General features: G+C 39.3%; 1 protein-coding gene across 1 annotated transcript in view; it reads left to right on the forward strand.

The window, feature by feature from the left end:
• pigg (phosphatidylinositol glycan anchor biosynthesis class G) overlaps positions 1-20,673 on the forward strand; it is a 92,475-nt gene that overhangs the window by 8,013 nt on the left and 63,789 nt on the right. Inside the window, exons 3-6 of the mRNA XM_011480497.3 lie at positions 3,250-3,459; positions 5,866-6,054; positions 14,778-14,916; positions 19,241-19,453. Of these exons, the coding sequence (XP_011478799.2) occupies positions 3,250-3,459; positions 5,866-6,054; positions 14,778-14,916; positions 19,241-19,453 (751 nt within the window). The remainder of the gene's footprint in view (positions 1-3,249; positions 3,460-5,865; positions 6,055-14,777; positions 14,917-19,240; positions 19,454-20,673) is intronic.

Here is a 20,673-nt window from a genome sequence, read left to right on the forward strand (position 1 = left end):
TGAGGGCCACAATAAGTCATTTTCTTTCAACTTCTTTGACCTTTCTTTTATCGTAAAGCCCTATAATAAAATTTTATTAATTCATGATCCTTTTAATAAAAATAAATAACACTATTTATGAAATGAAAAAATGACTAAATAACTGTGATTTTCAAAGACAAAAAGTCAGGAAAATGTATACTGATATATTTAAAAGAAAAACCAATAAATAGTGGATCCTCTGCCTTCATTTTCCCGCTGAGACTTTGAGGGCTGCAGCTCCTCACACGTCTCACAGTTTGCACTAAAACTGAGCAGCTGTGTCCTGCATGTCTGTTTCTCATCCAGTAACAATGAAAAAAGCAAATTTCTACGTCTTGTGCTGCAGCTCAGCATATATCTGCGTTACCTTTTCACCAGTACAGAGTTCCCTCGTTTATTGCAGGAGTTACGTTCTAAAAATAACTGTGATTGGTGAAATCCAAGGAGAATGATTACAGACGTTTATGGCAGTAAAACTCCTCACTGCCTAAATACACTTTTCTCAGACAGACATGAACATTTTCACACTTTTCTCTTGTTTAAATTCTCAAACCTTCATAGAAATTAGGTCCAGGATCTTAGAATGAAAACAAAGATCTGATCGATCACAGATTTCTGATCTGAATAGCTCCGTGTTTCTGTACAGGAGACACGGCACGGACTGAGGAGATTGCTGGACAAGGTCTCCAGCCAATCAGGACACAGAACAGGGTGGGCTGTCTTAAAAAAGCAGCACAATTGCTCTTAAAGAATGAGCTAAACCGGGAAAGATGAACTGCGACTTAGAAAGTGAAACTGTCTTCTGTTCTATTTGACAGAGATTTTAGAGGGTTTCAGGTTGGAGCACAGACTGCAGAAGGGGGGAGTAATATGTGACGTTATATGCGGTTCTTGATCGTGTGGCCAGATAAAAATAAAAAACATGGGTTTCTGATATTGTTCAGTGGGCCGGACCAAACATGGAGGCGGGCCGGATCCAGCCCCCAGGCCGTATCTTGCCCACCCCTGGTGTACAGTCAACTGTTTCCAGTTACATACAGGCCCTTTTCTATTAATTAACAAAGGACCTCTGCAGCTTATAAAGCAGAAAGAGTAGCTTCATCAAGACTGTCCATCCTTTTTTCTGAAACAAGCACCTGCACTCTCAGGAAGGAGATGGTGAATAGTTCATTTCAAGAACAAGACTCACAAGTTTTAACATTCTGCCTCAAATCCCAGTGGACACCTTTTTTTTAAACAAAAAACTTTGACTTCTATTTGTTCCTGATTGAGTTTGGTTAAATTATCAGTGGCTAACGAGCAACAAAGGTAGTTTTTTAGTACAAGAGAAAATTCTGTCACAGTCAAGAGCCAATGACCCTGGATTTATTGACAATATGAGACAATTAAAGAGCAGGATGCTTTTGTCAAGACTTGTCTAGACTTTTTAGCCTTTACCTTGTCTTCTTTTTGTGGGTCTTTCTAATGACTTTTTCTCTGTTGAAGTAAGGAAAGAGCTGGGATTGTTCAGCTCAAGTGGTCCTCCAACAAAGCCCAGTCTTTCAATGGCTGCAGGGTTTTCTTTGTGAATGCAAAAGCTGAATAAAATAGTTTGTTTTTCAGATCAAATGTGACCTGAAAAACAAGGGCAAGCACTCAAACCGGCAAAAAAAACGGATAAATAAGACTTAAAGAGCTGACTAAATCATTGTATTCTCAATTTTAAGTCTTGTCTTTGTTCTTACATTATAAACTGTTGGCATGACTGTTTCAATATTTGGAGAATCCTGGGCTGAGTTCCAAGCAGCTTTTTAAATTTTAAGGACATTATTTTCCTGTCATCCAGAGAAAAAGTTTCTTTCTCCTCTAACGATGCAAAACTCTGTTTTCCTTAACTCAAAATGTTGTCTTCTCTATGCCAAACAAATGCAGGTTATCTCAGATTTTTTTGAAGAAGTCAGCAGGAGTAAATATTTCTGTTTTAGTTTCGTAGATTTCGTAGAAGGTAAGTCAGAAAATGGAAAAAAAAAAAGAATAAAGGGGGGCACACCATGTGTTTTTTTAAAATGTTTTTTTGTAAATATATAGCTCTTCGGCATCCTTCTATTAGTTGGTTGGTTAAAATCCCAGACTTTACAGGTATTGTTTCATTGGACAATACACCTAACACCACAAGGGCTTAAATTGTAATTATCCTGTTAGTCTTTAATGAACTAAAATTAGCATTCATCCGCCTTGGGCGGGCAAGGTGGGAATTGAACCTGTAATTTTCCAATCAGAGGTCGACCGCCCTACCACTGCACCACGGTCGCCTCGATATCAAGATGTGTGATACGCATATCTCAAAAGATGGCGAAAATTGCAATAAATGGTTATCTTATATGTGCTAAAACAATCTAATGGCAGCTTGAAGTATTTAACGAATCAAAAAAATCCATTTATGCATGTGACCAATCAGGTGGATCGCTTCATGTTGGAGACCAATCGGATGGAGCTCTTTTATGTTAGATGTTGGCTTCCTATGTAGACTAAGGTTAACTCTTATTCAAATTAAACTGTTGCAGTAAAATGGAAATTATGTTTTTGGTTGTTTTGCTATTCATGTATCACAAGTTATACTGTCATCACAATATTGATCAATAATGTTGCATATCGCGAGTTTTCCTCATGTGGTACGGCCCTAATGGGTAGAGATTTGTAAAGAAATGAGAACGCCACTTTAGCTTCAGATGGAACAATTTAACTGTGATTCAAGGTACTCATCACTGTGAAATTCTTTACATATGTTTGTAAACTTAAGTAAATGTACAACAAAACACATTTATCCCCCACATCGTACATTAAATACACACAGCAGTGTGCTTACACGGTTACAGACGAACCCACAAAGACTTGCCGTTTTTGACTTGATGAAATTTCACTATCCTTCCCCTTCTGGCTTCCTTGAGAGGTTTACAAAAACTCTTTGGAAGAACCGTGCCAAGGAGAAACAAGTTCAAATGTGGGGCTTCTGACATACGGTCACTGTTTATGTGTTCAGACATTTAGCTCATGAAATAAAATTAAAAAATCAATCTTTTGTCAGTTTTTTTTTTACATCAAGACCTTTTTTAAAGATTTACTATAAAAAGTCTTTTGTTTCTTGCTAATTTTAATCATCTGAGTTACTTTGAAATTGCTGGGTTGCATAACACCACTGAGAGACAATTATTGTTCAAAGGACAATTACAACAACATATCCCTCTCCAGGCTCTCACCACTGGCAGCATCCCAGGCTTCATTGATGTGGTAATGAACCTAAATTCTCCTGCACTGTCGGAAGACAACCTCATTTGGCAAGCCAAAACAGCGGGGAAGAAGATCATCTTCTACGGAGACGACACCTGGGTGCGCCTCTTTCCAAAACACTTCATGGAGTACGATGGCACCACATCCTTTTTTGTCTCCGATTACACAGAGGTATGTGGAGAATTCAACTGCTGCAGCCTGGCTGCCCACACATCAAGAAAAGATACAAACACAAGGTGACTTCCTTGGTGCAGGAACCTCAGTACATTTAGGTAAAGTAAATATTGTGGCAACAAAAAACAATCAGTTTTTGGTTAGTCTGGGCACAAGACAGCTTTGAGAAACTCACAACACAGTTGTCACCCTAAGGATATTAGTCTAAAAGTTTATATTTGATTTTTGAAATAACCACAAAAAATTGGCTTTATTTTGAAGTGTCGTCTGACTAAAAAGAACCCAAGAATTTGTTGTAATTTTCAATTTCACACAGCTATTAATCGAATTCTGTGACAGCTTCACCAATTAGGCTTAACCCTTTAACCCTGGAGACGTCACCGACAACACCTAAATAACACACGCTCTTAGACGTACCACAACTCTTCGACCATTGACCCAATTACTGGAAATCGACCATTGAAGCTATTAACGGAATTCCAGCAGATTCTGATGCAGAGAAAATTTAACATCAATAAACTTTACGTTTGCTGCATTCTGGCAAAGCAAACGCTGATATGCAACACACTGAATTGTTGCATATCAGCGTAAAGCTGCTTTTCTCCGCTTCAGAACCCGTCGGAATTGCATTAATTGCGTAAACAGTTGAAGTGTAACATCATTTAAAGAGCATCAACACTCGAGCTCTAGCTCCGGTGTTAAATTGTCCAAATCTATCTATTTTGTTCTCTATATTTCACTCTTCTAAAGGACGGTTGTTTGACAGTTTACCCTTCAACTCAATGTTGAGTATCAACCTGTGTTTTTGTTGAGTAAACAGTAAATTTAATTCTCCAGTTAGACATTTTAAGCCATTGAATTGGTCAAGTCACATTCGGGCAAAACAAGTTTTTCCAAACTGCATGCTTGTGGTCTGCGACAGCTTCGCTGGTTCTTTTTAATACAACACCCAAATATATTAATGGAGCCAGTTATTAAAGCAATCGTGCATTTTGTAGTGCAAGCACCAAATTTGGCATGGATGTACCTTATGATCCCATCTTTCAGAAGCGCATGTTAGCCACGAAAAGCTCATTCTTGGGACTGGGGCAAATAGACATTGAACATTTTTATTACAATTGAGTGTATGGCTGCCCTCTTTACAAATGGCCACCATTTTGGATTTTTCTCATGACTAATGTACGTTTGGTGAAAGAGAGGGTCCTTAGATGCATCCATGCCAAATTTGGTGCTTGTACCACAAATTTATGCGATTTGTTTGAATTATCAACCTAGCAAGCTCCACTAAATGGCCAGATCCAAGACCACACAGCTCCTGTCTACCTTCCTTTTTCCATAGTGCATCATAGTTTTATGTGCAGACACACCCAGTTATTCCAATTATTTAAAATGAGGGTGGTCCATCAGCCTTCAGTGATGTCCATCAGTAAGGCTTCATTAAAGGCCATGTCACACAGTCACTATGTACATTGTGCGCATATTGCAAGTATGAAATTTCGGTCTTTCGTGATACATGGGTGATATGCGTAATTCATAAGTGTGTCTTGCGTTCGTCATTCATAGATATGCACAGATGCCCTTCAATACGTGAATTTGGTTTTGGGCTTTTCAAAATTTTTGGTCAGTTGCGCAGTTTACGTGTATCTTACAGAGCTTATACGTAATTATTACTTTTAATCTTACACAATTGTGCATAATTTTTGCGAGATGCATACGCAAATTTGTGGCTTATCACTACCCTCCACGTATGTCCATGTATATCTAACAGACTTTTCACGCACGTACCTTGATGTATTCATCGCATATACGGCATACATATCACGTTAAAATGATGTAATTGACGCTAAATCAATAATGAATTGCATAAGTACAGCCCAATAATCATGCACGATTCATGTTCTACATTGATTTATGTGTTCTTTGCGTAGTTTATTCATACTGTTCGTATTTCTAACGTGGTTCATTTGTGATAAATCTGTGAAAATTCCATGTAAAGATCACAACCTTTCTCACTTTTACGCGTATATTCATGTATGACCAATTTCCTTTCGTGCAATGAGCGCAAAATGGACGTAGCGGCTGTGTGACATGGCCTTAACCGCTGACAGATACAGACCACTGTAAACACAGATTAAACATAAGAGTTGAAGTTTCTGGCATCCAGTCATTAAACTATCACAGTTTGACTTGTATCAGACTTGCTTAAAAAAACCATTTTTATAACTAAAAAAAAAAATTTTTTTAAATACAAATTTGACACATACATAGTTTTTTAAACAAATGGTGCTGAATTGGAAATTAAATGATTCTTTAATGTCTTTTCCTCATAATAACTCAAATAACTCCGAAGATCTTTTGGAAACTTCTTATTTGACTAAATACATCTTTTGCTTTTTTCACCAGGTTGACAACAATGTAACCCGTCACTTGGACAGCACACTTAAGAGGGATGACTGGGACATTTTGATTCTACACTATCTGGGCCTGGACCACATTGGTCACATCAGTGGGCCTCACAGCTCACTCATTCAGCCTAAACTACTAGAGATGGACGACATCCTGAAGAAAATCCACGGCTCTCTTGTTTCAAAGGTTTTTTCATTCTCCATCAAATTGAAAGTACTCTTGGTGAATCTCATAGAGTTTGTTGAATTTCTTTTAGCAACATTTCACCTTGGATTTCTTTTTAAAACTGTTTATTTTAATGGTCGACAGATGCCATGTTTGTACCTCAGTTATCTTAGTTGTTTATGTGGCATCTTGGCATATTTGAGCACCTTAGTTTCTGCTTATTTCATCATTTGTGCAGAATAATAGAAACAAAACAAAACAAAACTGAACAGCTTGCATAAAAAGTAAGAGGCTGGTGGGGAACCAGGTGTTTTAACGGAGAGTGTGGGAACCCTGAAGCGGATTGGGGGATAGGGAATCATGGGAATAATAAATGAACCCATCCACCTGAGATGCTTCCCTATCGGATTGTGTCAGCTGTATCCGTGAAGCTGATGCAAGCAGTTTGGAAAGCTATAAAATATTAAGCAACTGTTTGGGTAGTTGTCTAATGATATGCCACTTGAAAAATAAGCATTTTTTTGCCTTGTGGTCATTTTACATAGTTCAAATCATATTTGACTGGATATAATTCGCTTTTTATCGCCCTTGCAGACTGAAGCTGTTTAGGGAGGAAGCTTGTGAATCTCTTAGAGCTTTTGTCAACAGCTGTTGGACACCGCATAAACAAATAAACACAGATCCTTGGTTGAAGTATGAAAGCTTCTGCAGATTTAGTTATTCTCTTCCCATCAGTTGTTAGCATCTCAATAATTCTTGGCTGATTACTCCAGCTGTATGTGTTCTTTGAGGATGCAGATGTTCATTCTGAATGAAAGACGATAATATTGTAGGTCTTCGTAAAGTGGCAGAACAAGAATATTCAATGTTTGTAGTGCAAATTTAGCATTCTAGCTGCTACCCAGCCAAACCTTGCTCTCTTAAATCCCTCTAGAAATCAAAGCATAAAGCAGGCAGCTTTTTCTTTTACTTTTTTGTCACTCCCTGCTGATCTGTTTATTCCTTTCCCAAATCTCACATCCCAGAAACATTTGCACACTTTTGAAGTTATATACAGGTACTTCTTATTCTCCTTCCTTCTTTTTTTTGCCTTAGTCTCATGGAGTTTCACACAGATATCCTTGGCTGAGACCAGAATATCTCCAGTCATCCATCATACAGCTGAATATTATTTAGTGCTGTTTAGAAATTCTTGACTAAATTTACTGGAGTTGGCCATAACCATATGGTAAAGTATCTTTTTTGAGTCGAATAAGGATAAATGATCTATTGGCCGTAGCTACACTTGTCTACATTTTAATTTGATTAAGATTGATTCAGAGACATTAGTTTTATCTACCAGTTTCTAGCTTATCATATTTTCCGCACATTAGGGCACACCGTATTATAAGGTGCGCTGTCAATCAATTGTCTATTTTTGAATTTGCATCATATATAAGATGCACTGAACTATAAGGCACATTAAGCTAGACTAAAGAGTCAGAGAAAAGTCTGTCAGCCAGTAATGGTATGTTCACACCGGGCTTGGAAACGGGCCTGGCTGATTGTAAGAACATTCCTCGTTCAGCGTTTTCTTAAATGCACTACACAAGATTGATGTGTACGTAGCTCTAAGCAAGGTACACTGCGGTTTTTGAACACTCGATGTTCACACAGGACTGTTGCTACCTGATACTAGTGCATGTACTGACAGTTGGTAGGTGCTTGTTGCAAATCTCGTGAATCTTGCTCTAGACCTTTTCTCTCTAAGCTCTGTTCCGATATATGAAAGACACGGACAGCAGTTATTTATTTTTTTTCAACCGGTTGGCATTCATTGTTTTGAAAAGGACCCCCCCCAGCTTTTACTACCAAATTTGAACAAAACAAAATGTGCCTTATAATCCTGATTGCCTTATAGATGGTTTAATTCTGTTTGTTCGTAATAATGTTAAAGCAATTCTGAGGGGTACATGGCGTTCTGTTAAAATGTTAGCCAACTTTTTTTTCGAGTTGCAAAGCAAGGTTGGGTGTTATTGTCAATACGCTGTCACGGCTAACGTGTAGCGGTGTGGGAATTGGTTTTTAGTTTATTTTTACGTTTTACTAACAAGGTTGGGAGATGGCGTAGTCACAGCAACGTTTGTTTTAGCGGCATCAGTCTGCTTTTTCACGTGTTGCAAACAAAATTGTGAGTTACAGGGACTGTTATGGTTGCATGGCTAACATGTAGCGTGTTGCAAACAAGTTTTAGAGTTACTGTGGAGGCAGTAAAGTCTTATGCTACGTTCCCACTAGAGCTGTGACTGTGTGGGATTTTTGATCACCGCTGCAATGAACCAGCAGGGGGCGCAGTGTCACTGTTACCCCCCACCACTACCAAACACAAAATCCCCCGGCGGCCACGTCGCAAATGAATACAATTACAACCCAGTATTCTTTATTAACAAATAACAGTAACAACTACCTATCTAACTAATGAACTAACTATAAAGGTGTTGTAGAATGACTGTGTGTATGTGTGTCAGTGCGCTGCGTGTGTAGGAGGAAGGAGGGCACACAAGTGTGTTGGGGGTGCATATTGATTTTTCTGCAGTGAACCGTTCTCAAGCTGCACGCGAGTTTCACCTGTGCTCTCTGGTACAGACATCTTCTCAGAATTTTATATATTGCCCAGTAATAAACAGACTGCAGACACTTTGTTACCTTTCCGGTAGCCATGAAGCCTGACACCCATGAAGAACGCTGGGCAGGAGGCTCCGCCTTTGCTTATACAGACACGTAGATTTGCGCTGCACATTTTGTTCACAAACAAAACATGTAGTGATATTTATCGCACTCTAACAGTGCGCGTTCATGTTTGGTGTTACAGAGTGAAGGAGAACAGTAAAAATAAAAAACCCCAACAAAAATTCCTCCGGCGGGCAACCGTGTCGCGCACTCAAGAATACAATGGAAATGAATAATTAGAACGCAGTTAATTTGTCGTATTTCCTCACGAGATGGAAACTTCTGTTGTAGAATGAGGATGTGTGTGTGTGCTGCTGAAACCTTGCGCGTGTGTGTAAGAAGAGGGAGCGCGTGCAGTGTAGAGGCAGTGAAGGAGAACAGTAATAAAAGGTTTCTCCCAGAAGCCCTTGAAGTCTGAACACAGGACTAGCAGAAAAAGTAAATTATCAGGAAAGATGAATGTGTTTAATGTGTTTATTATAGTTCCAATCACGCACCATATGCAGAACTATAAAAAAACAAAAAAAACAAAAAACGTGCAGTGATGACCTCATCACCGTGGTGTTGCGGTTATCATCACTCCCCTAGTTCACACTCGGAACTGACCGCTTTCAAAGAAAAGTCTATGATTGGACGCATTGCGTACCAACATGTAGAGTTTTATATGTGGAAGCTCGAAATGCGCACATATGTTCCTTTACATTGACTGAAATTCAATTCAATTGAAATTCAGATGTTCAGATGACAAAATAAATATTTGTCAGCGTTATTACTGAAAGCCCTTTATTATGAATATTTTTTCCTTTTGGTGCATAGACTCAGACATTTACCAACTGTTAGGTTTACATATTCATTTCTTCTTTCATTATTGTAAACTCATTTTAAATGATCCAACATTCTTATCAGATTCTGCTTCAGCGTTTCTCCAGATCTCAATAATTTGGTTTTGCCAATTCCTGCTGTCTTGGAGCTGCAGTGCATTTTGGGAATCTGCAGTTCCACTAGCTGTAATGTGGTGTATAATCTGACTGAAGTGACTTGTGCGCCTCTTTGTTCCTAATCCCTATGACCTAAATATAAACCAGGCTCTCTCAGGTTTTTGTTAAGGTCATAGAAGCTCTGCAGAAACAACATTCATGCTGTGGAAAGGTTGGATCTGGTTGTGTCAAGATGTTTGAGTCGCTTCTCAAACTGCTGCATCTTGAAGAAATTACAAACGAGGTCCATCCTGCTATAATAAAGTGTGCAGGATTTAATCAACCGCCTGTTTGATTGAGACCTGAATGTCCTTTTTAGTTTAATTGTATCAAAGCCGAGAACACTTGTTCCTTCTGTTTTTTTGTATATAATTTCTTAAGAACTCACAACTGCTCCAAACTGCACAAGCAAAAGTAGCAAATGGACACAGTTTATTTTTTTTACTTTAATAACAAAACATTCAATGATTTAAACATAAATTCATTTTGAGTGGATTTATTCATCTAGCTTTTCATTGACAGCCTGCCTGCCTTTGGTTGGAATCAGTGACTGTGAAATGGAAATCACTTTCCATTGTGTTTTTTTTTCCACTGCTTGTTCTTGAAGAACACATTCTTCTATCTTACTCAGCACTGTCTGCTGCTTGAAAGAAAGGCTTGGTATGAAGTGAAGGAAGTCTCCCAATGTGGCCTGCCTTCATGCTTTTATCCTCTGAAAAAGGAGTTAACTCTGAGTTATTGTAAGGAGGGCAGAGGTACTCTGTGTGGCGCTAAGTGGTGCTTGGCTCGAATGTTTTTGGGTGAAATGTAGGACACAGGATTGTCTTTTCCCTCTTTCTATGCCGAGTAAGATTTACCACAGCTCATCTGAGTTCAGATTTTTGAAAAGTGTAATTAATTTACATTAATGAGTAGATGTGGAAAAAGTGCTGTAAGCAAAGAGTCTTATTCAGTTATTTTTATCCATCCAAAGAATGCAGTGAATGAAGAAATCCCATCAATATTTGGTTTCCACCCTTTGCCTTCACACCAGCATCAGTTCTTTTATGTCTACTTGCTCACTGTTTTTGAAGGAACTGGGTAGGTAGCTTGAATACAAACATTTTGAAGCACTAACCACAGATGTTCAGGGCTCAGTGGGGGTCATGCCATCTCTTCAATTGAAGTTAGTTCTTACGGCATTTGGTTGTATGTTCGGGGTCATTAGCCGCGTTTACATGGGCAAAAGTAATCGGAATGAACGCCTGATCGGAAAGAAAATGCGTCATGTAAACGTGCCGGTCGGAATACTCTGCCCCGATCAGACTCGTCCGGATCAGAATTTCTTTCCGATCGAGATAGGTGGGTTATACCGATCGTTTATCCGATCGTTGGTCATGTAAACGGTTCATTCCGATCGTGTGTCACTTCTGCTCTGGTTTACGTCAGCATAGATGGTGTTTCGCTGAGAGAAAGCTTTGGAGCTCATACGGGACCGACCAGCTGCTCTGCGGACGCCCCGTGAAAAGCGCCACTCTGCTCTCGCCCCGCTGGCTCTCCCCTTTCTTTCACCCCCTCACGAGGGAGATGCGGGGAGGATGCGTGTCCACTGACGTCTGGACCCGGCACTGGAGCTCTGCGTTCGGGCTCCAGTGCCAGTGGACCGAGTGAACCTCTCTGAGCAGAGCAACCGCATTTATTAATGTGTTTGAGGGGAGGGTGCTATGTTTCGTTGAAAGTTGTGCCCCGACAAAATAAAGGCTGATGTTATTCCCAGACATTTACGTGCAGCCAAGCTGCAAATTGCAGCGTTTCCCGCATGGTCCTGGATTTTGTGTCCATCAAAAGGCTAAAGTTGTTAGCGCGTGTTAGCCTGCCCTAACACTGGGTTCTTCTTCAGCTCCGTTCTTCCACAAAAAAAGCACTGACCACACGGATTAAATATAAAATGATGAGCGAACAGGCACTTCATAATATTCATAACATTAATAAAAACCCGTTTGGAAGACCGCCTCTTTTACCGAGCTGCTGCATAAATATATGTGACAGCAAAGGTTTGTTTACAACGGGACACATTTTGCTTCCGGTATTTTCGACACTACTACGCATGCCCAAAATTTATTCCAACCGAAAGTGTGACCCATGTGAACGTTTCTTCTAATCGGAAAAAGGTTTTCTGATCCCATGTGCACGGGTGAATTTTAACCCGACCATTGATCCGATCAAGATATTCTGCCCATGTAAACGCGGCTATTGTCCCAATGTAGAAAAAAAAAAGGGGTCAATAATATACCTGATGGTGTTGCATGATGGTTAGGTATTTGCGATATTTTCCTTGGCATTGGGAGCACTATTAATCCTGGTCAAATCTCAATCCATTCATCCATCCATGGAACCGACTGAATTACAGGGTTGCTGAAGTCAACCCAGCTACTGTTGGGCAAAGACGAGGTACACCCTGAATAGGTCGCCAGTTTTTGGATGGTTCTGATCAAATCTCCATTTGCAGATAAACAGCCCCAACCAGTCAAAGTACCTCCACCGTGAATCACTATTGTCTGCAGACGCTCATTATTGTTCTTCTTTCCAGCCCTTCAACAAACAAACTGCATTCTACTACAGTCAAATATTTCACATTTTGACTCATCAGTCAAATGAGAGTTGAGAGTTGCCATCTCTCGGTGGGTGGAGTGTCCTTACCCCGGGTGGAGGAGTTTACCTTGGGTCTTGTTCACGAGTGAGGGAAGATCCGAGCATGAGGTTGACAGGAAGATCGGCGCAGTGTCCGTAATCATGCGGTCGCTGTACCGTTCCATTGTGGTGAAGAGAGAGCTGAGCTAAAAGCAAAGCTCTCAATTTACCGGTGTTACGGCTGTGGCCGTGTTTGGTTTTTGGTTGGTTCTGTGTGTCCTGTGCATAATGTGTGGACTTACAAGGATTGAAATAAATCAGTCTTGACATTTTCAGTTGAAATAAAACTGACAAATTATTTGCCGTTGCGTCCAATCACAAAAGCAAACTTCATCAATACTTTTCAAACTTTCTCAAGGTATTTATGTTTGCTTGATGGAAGATGCTTTCCGTTCTTAAAAAAAGCATCTTTAAGTGTTTGGCATTTTGATTCTTCTGTTTGATCAACACAACACTGGAGTTGACTTTTCCCAGTAATTTAATCAGTGCAAGGATGTGTCCTTTGTTTTGTTGCTCCGTGGTTATGTATTTGAACCCGCCTCCTCTGCTGTGACTCCCACGAAACCTTGTCAAAGGAAGGGTCCTTGTGATTAGATCAAACAGAATCACTTAAGGGAAGGAACTTTTTCAATTTTCATTCATAAAAATAATGTTTTCGTGGCCTTCTGTGCTGCTGTTGAATGTCACAAGCATATTACTATAAAATCTCTGCAGCAAACCAATTAACCCGGCAGCCTTGGCTTGAAGCTTTTTTTTTTCTCTGAGCAGGATGGTTTGCTGTATGTGGTTCCTAAAGCAGGAAATGCTTAGACCTGCAACCCACAATTCCTTTGATTGTTGTTGAAAATATGAGAAATGTTATGTTCTGAAAAAAAAAAAGATATTTCTGTGTTTGTGTAAACTGCATTGCTGGTTAAGCTGCGTACACACGGGCATGTAATGCGCGTTCAAGAACGTGCTGACCAAGCATTCTTGACCGCTTTTATTGTTCGTACTGGACTGTTGCTAGTGCATGTACGCACAGTTGGAAGAGATTTTGTGTAAAATGTCAAAGCGGTGCAAATCTTGTGAATCTTCCTCCAGGCTTTTTCTTTTACAGCTCTATTTCCATATTTGAAAGACTTGGTGTCATATAATTCCAACCGCATTCAAACCCCAATGATTAATATCTCCTTCATGGCACTTCCTTGTTTGAACAAGGCGCTACCATACGTCCCTACTAAATCTGAATCCTTGATTGGTCGAAGTTCAACGTTCAATGGTCGTGCGTTTTGTAGGCAGAGCCCAAAAACTTGTGCAGCATCTAGTAAAATGAGAGTTTTGAACGCGGAAGCCCGAAATGGGCAAATACGCAAGTTTACATTGAATTTTCATTGGAAGTGGTTGCCTGAACGCGCGTTTCCGAGCTAGGTGTGAGCGTAGCTTTAGACTGAAGAACTTTGGCTTTAACATTAAGGCAAGGCAGCTTTATTTGTTCTACATTTCTTTAGCACACTGAAGTGACTCAAATAGCCGTAGATATACACATAATATACAGTTTTGGACAATGTTGTATTACAGTTCAATAAAATGTAACCAGAAGAAACTACACCAGTTGATTTAAGAAATACAAATGGTGTGCTTTTAAGGAGAAGGCATTCGACAGCGTCACCTGTGGGGGGGGGGGGGGGGTGCTCTGTAAGTTTGGGGTCTGGAGAGACTTACTGAGGGCTATCCGGCCTCTGATCAGAGCAGGAGCTTTGTTCGCACAGCCAGCAGTAAGTCGGACCTGGTCCCGGTGCAGGCCTGCCTTCTATCATCTGTTCTTTTTATAATTTTTATGGACAGAATTTCTAGCCAGGGACTAGAGGGGGTCTGGTTTGGGGACCACAGCAGTTCCTCTCTGCCGATGATGTTGTCCTATTGGCGTCATTGAACCAGAACCTCCAGCATGCATTGGGGCGGTTTGCGGCAGAGTGAAGCGGCTGACATGGGGGTCTGCATTTTCTTTTTTGTTTGCTGCTGATTCACAACAACTTGAATAAATAAATATTCTGAAATGCAGTTTAATGATTATTTTTGTCAATATATGGTCTACATCATCAGAAACATGTCAGAAAAATAAGCTAAAAACACCCAAAACACGATTTTGAACAGATTGGGTCTTCAAACGTTCTGTAAAAACTGTTGGGTTCACTTTTTTGTCTCTTTGATATCTTCATTTTACCACATTTTTGCTCTTTCTAATGTCACTTCCTGACAAAGGTATGCTTGTAGTAACACCAATAACCCGATAAACGAAAAGAAAAAATCAAAGACATGCTTTATTATACCAAATACTTTTAGGCATGTGCCTGAAGGTTGATCTTTCGAGTGAGGAGTCCTCTAAACTGTTGTTGGTTTCCTCAGGAGGCGGATGGGTCTTTGCCCTACTTACTGGTTCTGTGTGGAGACCACGGCATGTCAGAGACCGGCAGCCACGGAGGCTCTTCGGAACCAGAAATCAACACACCTCTGGTGCTCATAAGTCCGATCTTCAAAAGAAAAGGTAAAATACAATGGTTTGAAAATCATAGAAAATAACTGCCAAACAGACACTATGGTCATTTTTTTTTCTTCCCTTTAATAAGTCCGAGCTGCATTATCTCCATGTTGGATGGAGCCTGAATGGGTTAATCTCACATCATCCGTAGTGTGGGTCTCAGTGCGAGGAACAGTGTCATCTCTGCAAATCTCTGCTAGTGTGCAGAAATATGTTGAATGAGGCCGCCTGTGAACGTGCAAATGCGCAAATTGTTTCTGTATCAGCCTGTTTTATTTAAAGACCACTCTTGCAGAGAAGTTTTTAAATAGACTATTCACGTGCACACTAGCAAAGCTCGATTGTGAAATGTATAACTTTTGAAGAGGAGCTTTAGCTTGGAGATGCTTTTACCCACAGCTTTTAAAACTTTAGTACCATTGCCATGTTCTGCATCATCCAAAATGATGTAAGCTGCACATCCACGAGATAATTTACATCTTTTATGCATCTTTATCTTCGCTTTGATCACATTATCTGGCTGTTTTGTTGTTACTAAATATTTTAACCTGTGACCAACACTTAAGCACTGAGCATTAAAAGTGTTTTAACATATCCAAGTTATAATTTAGAATTATCACTATTTTCAAAATAATAATTAGTGAGAAAAATGATAGCAAATGTCCACCATCTAAGGGAGATTTTTACCAACCGCCTTCGTGCTACAGTGCTTAATTAAGCTGGTATTTCTGGACAAAGTCAGGTGCAAATGTTAAATAAGTAAGGGTTAATGGCAGACGAAGTGCGCATTATCACTTTTTAACGCACGCCGTGGAAGCCTGAACCGTCCTTCGGTTGCCCCGCGAAGTGCATTATTTTTGAAGCACCATTCAGGCTCCAGAACCGTTTAAAAATGCTGGAGAAGGTACATTAAGCAATATTGCAAATAAACAACATTATTTCCTCAAACATACGTTTACAACCTAATTGGTTAAGGCACATTCATTCTATTTATTTTTCTTATACTGAAAAATATTTGGTTGTGGAAATCAGACAATGTTGACTGTTCCCTTTAAGAACAATTTTATTTTAAGCAAAATAAAAGCACTATGAATTTTCTAGGGTAAAAGCAACTTGTAAATGAGATACAGGGCTTAACATTGTGATAATTAAATAAAATGAATTTGATCATTTTATTAAAATGGAAGGCGTATTAATATCCAGGCAGAGTTTTTCCCAATTCATACTCTTAAAAAAAAGAGAAAGGGTTCTAGTACAGTATTGTGATATGTATAATATTGTTGGACGGGTATCGGGATACGCATTTTATTGCCAGACTCTTGCCGATGGACACCCCTAGTTTTTAGTAATTGTTATTTTTTCGGTTTAGATTGTTTTTTTTTTTACAAAAAGCTGACTATTTGTTGCGTGGTGTGGCGTGTTGTCATGTTCATGTGATAATGCCGCTTAGCCGGCACCGACCTCAACCGCAGCAGCAAAGGAAAGCTATATCTATGCTGAATGTCACGATGGGTTAAATGAAGCTAAAGTTTGTTTTAAAGAAGTCAGCGAAGTGATATAGAACATGTAAGCTATGTGACCGGACCTTCTTTTTTAGACATGCATTATCACTGTGGATTATCACTTTTTAATCCACACCCAGCGGCCAATCAAAATCGAGTATTCATCCGGATGGTAAAAATAAACGTGTGTGGAAAATAAAGGCTCCCCTGCTCCACCCTTTAACTGAATCTTCTTGCTGTAAAGTTAGTTGTTTATTTTATTGTTATTATTATTCTGTTTTCCATTTTCAGATGCTTAAAGTATTTTTCCTTCTGTGGACTTCTGAGAAGACTGTAGAAAAGGGAGAGGAGAGTGTCTGAACAGAATGAAGAAACAAAAACAATGGGGTGTATTTTGTGCTACTTAGGGGTGTGAAAGCTCACTAAAAGCTGTATAGATCTGAAATATAACTGCAGTAGAATAGCAACTACATGCAGTGCTTTCCTTAAGTCTTCTTTAGTGAAATTCTGGGTGCATACAGGAGCTCGAAACTCCTAAAGATGCTTCAAAATGATCTTTTCTGTTGGAAAACTCTCTGAAGTGTTTAGAAATGTTTTAAGCGTGTGGTAACATAACAATGAACTCTTTAAGAAAATAGTTTTATAGTGTTACAATATTAATATCAAGGCAAACCTCATTATCATTGTTTGTGCTGCAAGACACATTGTTTTGTTTAGCAGCCAATTAGAAATCATTCTATTTCATTAAGATAGAAAGTTTTATTCCACATTTTGTCTTGTGAACATTTATAAGAGCAATGTTTCTTGATATGCTGTGATATCTTTTTGGTCATATGTTTTTTAAGGTACCCTCTAAAAAAATGTATGAACTTTAGTTCTACTATCCATTTCCTGCATTTGTTAAGAAAACGAGAGCCAACGTAAAATCTTGTTGAATTCCTGAGGCGCAGGTTTGTTGTCATGAGAATGAAGCTAGAAAAAGGATTTCTCCTTTCACCGTTTCAGTTGTAACTATTTATGATCCATTTTGGAGAAAAAGGTCATCAAAGGAGAGCTCTGCTTCTCGTTTAATTAGTTCATGCTGTTGATCACATGCGCCTTACTATGTCATTTGATTGGTTCTTTCTAAAAGCTCCATTTCGGAAGATATAGAATGGCAGCTATTGGTCTGTCTGTTTGATTCAACACAACTCAAGAAGATATTTGTCACATTTCCCTCCAAAACCATTTTTGTAACTAATAAAAACACTTTTCCAAATTACATGTGACATTAACTTAACTTTTATTGATAAAATAATAAATTATTACCTTAAAAACATCAGGAAAGATGTTCTCCGCCTAAAAACGCTAGGAATGAATTTCATAGAGAAGATAATGGAAATGGATGATGTCAAAAGGGATTTGAATGAATTGCATTTTGTGTAAATGTACAGCTTCTGTGTACGTTGGTTCATATAAAAAAACCTTTGTAAGTTTTCTCACCTCTGATTCCGTGTTTAACGCTCAGCACACATCTGTTCAGCCAGATTGCAGCTGGTTTGTTGGGAGCAGATTAGGTTCTGCTCTGAACTGTGTGCAGGTATGAGAGGAGCAGATAAATCCACTCACCTGTGCTTCCTTTTTTAAGACCATAACATGCTTGGTGTAGATTTGTAGTTGCCAAAGGCTTAATTTTGTCCTTGTCTCCTTTGATTACTAAATCGAAAAAAACCCTCATCTTGATCCAGGGGATCCAATTACCCAAATTAGGACTCGGCTCAGGGATTTGTCCAGTTTTTAGTCTGCTTTACTTGCTGCTGCTTTTGAGCTCTGTTCTTCTTTGTTCAAAATGCTTCTTCTCCAGTAGAATTCATTATTATAACCTAAAAATTTCACTCATACACTGCTGGTGAGAGGACCCCCCTCCCCTCTCACCCCCATCTTAGGGAGCATTCTACAGGAAGCAAGAAACGCCCGACAGCAAATGCGCTCTGGAAAAAGAAAAACATAAATCGTTTGATGATGAATGATTTCATTTATATTTTATCTGACGCTGCTTTTGTTCTGCAGTCCTCTCCAAGGGGGGTAGTAGAAGAACAATGATTTGAGTGATTTGAAAAAACATTTTAGGTTAAATTTCCCAATATTGTTTGACTTTTCTTTTTTTTTGGTCACTTATTTGCTCTCCTTAAATGCATGAACACTGGAGTAGATAGTGGAGGCTTTCCTCCTCATTCTGCTGTACTCTTGTGTCTGCAGCATGACTGCGCTGAGGAGGAAGCAGGAGTAATGAGATGCTGCAGCTCCTGGGAATACAGCTCCATGCACCATCAAATTTGCGTCATATTGTAACTGACTTCCTCATAATTGAAAGCTGTGGGACAGTTCGCTGCTGTCCTCAAGAGAATAAGCAGCTTTTTTCACATTTATCTTGAAGAAATGCTTGGAGATAAACACATTATGTTAACAGGAAATTACAAGTGTAAACTGAAAATGTTGCCGTCTCTTGGAGGCAATATTTGCCTAACTGCAAGAATAAATGTATTTTTCTCTGTTCAAAGTAAATATGTGCTTTGTTGGAGATATAATAACCTTATTTCGAATTAGTTTTTGATGTTTATTTCACTGAAACTGCAGTTTTATATAAAAAAAAAATCCATCTTCATGCAGACCTTTTGACTATTCTTACAATATGAGCCGTGATAAAAAAAAATAATTTACATAATATCACATCAAACTTTGTAATTACTAAGAATGGGAAAAGCTGAAGTGCAAGTCAGTTCATTTGTCATAATTTCATCAAACAGAAGAGTCTGTGATTGTCACAGTCGTGTGTTTCTGTCTTTAAGCGGAGATGGAGAAGCCTGGCGTGGTGGAGCAGGTTGACCTGACACCGACGCTGGCTCTGGGACTCGGCTTACCCATCTCTCAGAACAGCGTGGGCCATGTCATCCCCGGCGTTTTGGAGGAATCCTCTCTCCGGGAGCAGCTGCGCTTCCTGCATCTTAATGGCCACCAGCTCAGCTGCCTGCTCAAGGACAGCACGCCCGAGTACCAGAAAGGTGGGAGAAAAAAAATCCTCTGTATTCTGTCTGCTGACTGAAAAGTTGAGACCTCGTGTCCCCGGTGGCCTCATCTTGATTCAGTTCTGCCTCAGAGTTCTGTCTCGGGTTCCGAGTTTAGGTTTCAGGCGATACGCTGAATGGGCACCTCCCTTCATGTTAGCCGAGTCATTTAAGGGGAAACAAGGATAAACATCTTTGCTCTTTTTGCCTTCTGTGTGGTATACATCTTGTTTTCCTTTTTTTTAACCCTTCACATCGCTAATTCACAGCATTAAACCCTAGACTTCACTTTACTTACCATTGAACAAAAAATGAATATTTTGATATATAATTGAGAAACGGGTGAGGCATGAAGGGGTTGAGAAAGTTTATTTTCTTTTAGATATAAAGACCCTTTTCAAAGTATTCTTTGAAATTCTGTTTTTGTGGGTATTACGAGTTGGAAGCCCAATTTATGTAAAAAACAAAACAAATACTTGATATCAATTATACAATGATCCCTGAATCTACATTCTAATGAGGTTCCATTTCTATTTGAAGGGGATTATGGACATATATACACTTTTCCATGATATTCACATTTTTTGGAAAGAGTTTGTCATTGATATAGAATATAAATAAGCAGAAAATTAAAGTTCCACTAGTGTAAAAATACCTTTTTCTTGCTTTTCAAAAAAAAACAACATTAATTCCTCCATGTTTTCCTACATGTCCAGGAGGAAAAACTATTGGAAACTCTGGGTGCCTAAATACATGCAATAGGATCAATATCAGCTGGACCAAAACGGCCACCGTGGCCGAGCATTATGGGATGTAAACAGAGGAGGAAGTAGGCAACCATGGCGATGAGACACACCAACTCATTAAAATGTTGTCGGATTAATTGAAGCTCATCAAAACCACTTTTATCGTGACAACCATCTTCCTTATGTCATGAATGAGCGAACCTTCTTAGCCGTTGTCTCCTCAGTAGCCCCCTTGCATCATTGCCCCCGCCGTACCAAAGTAACAAGTAAAACCTGTAGTACTCGATGTTGACACAGACATTTATGAGCAGTCAATGAAATATAACATTTGAACAAATGAACTATTCCGATAAGGATTGCAAAGCTTAGGACTTCCATTATTCTTCCTCTTGTTGCCTTGGCCCTCACTCAACAGACTTTTCTAGTCTGAATACACTCCGAGTCAAATTATTTACGTCTTAGCTGGTAAAC

Source organism: Oryzias latipes, chromosome 10, assembly GCF_002234675.1.
Source record: "Oryzias latipes chromosome 10, ASM223467v1".
NCBI lineage: Eukaryota > Metazoa > Chordata > Actinopteri > Beloniformes > Adrianichthyidae > Oryzias > Oryzias latipes.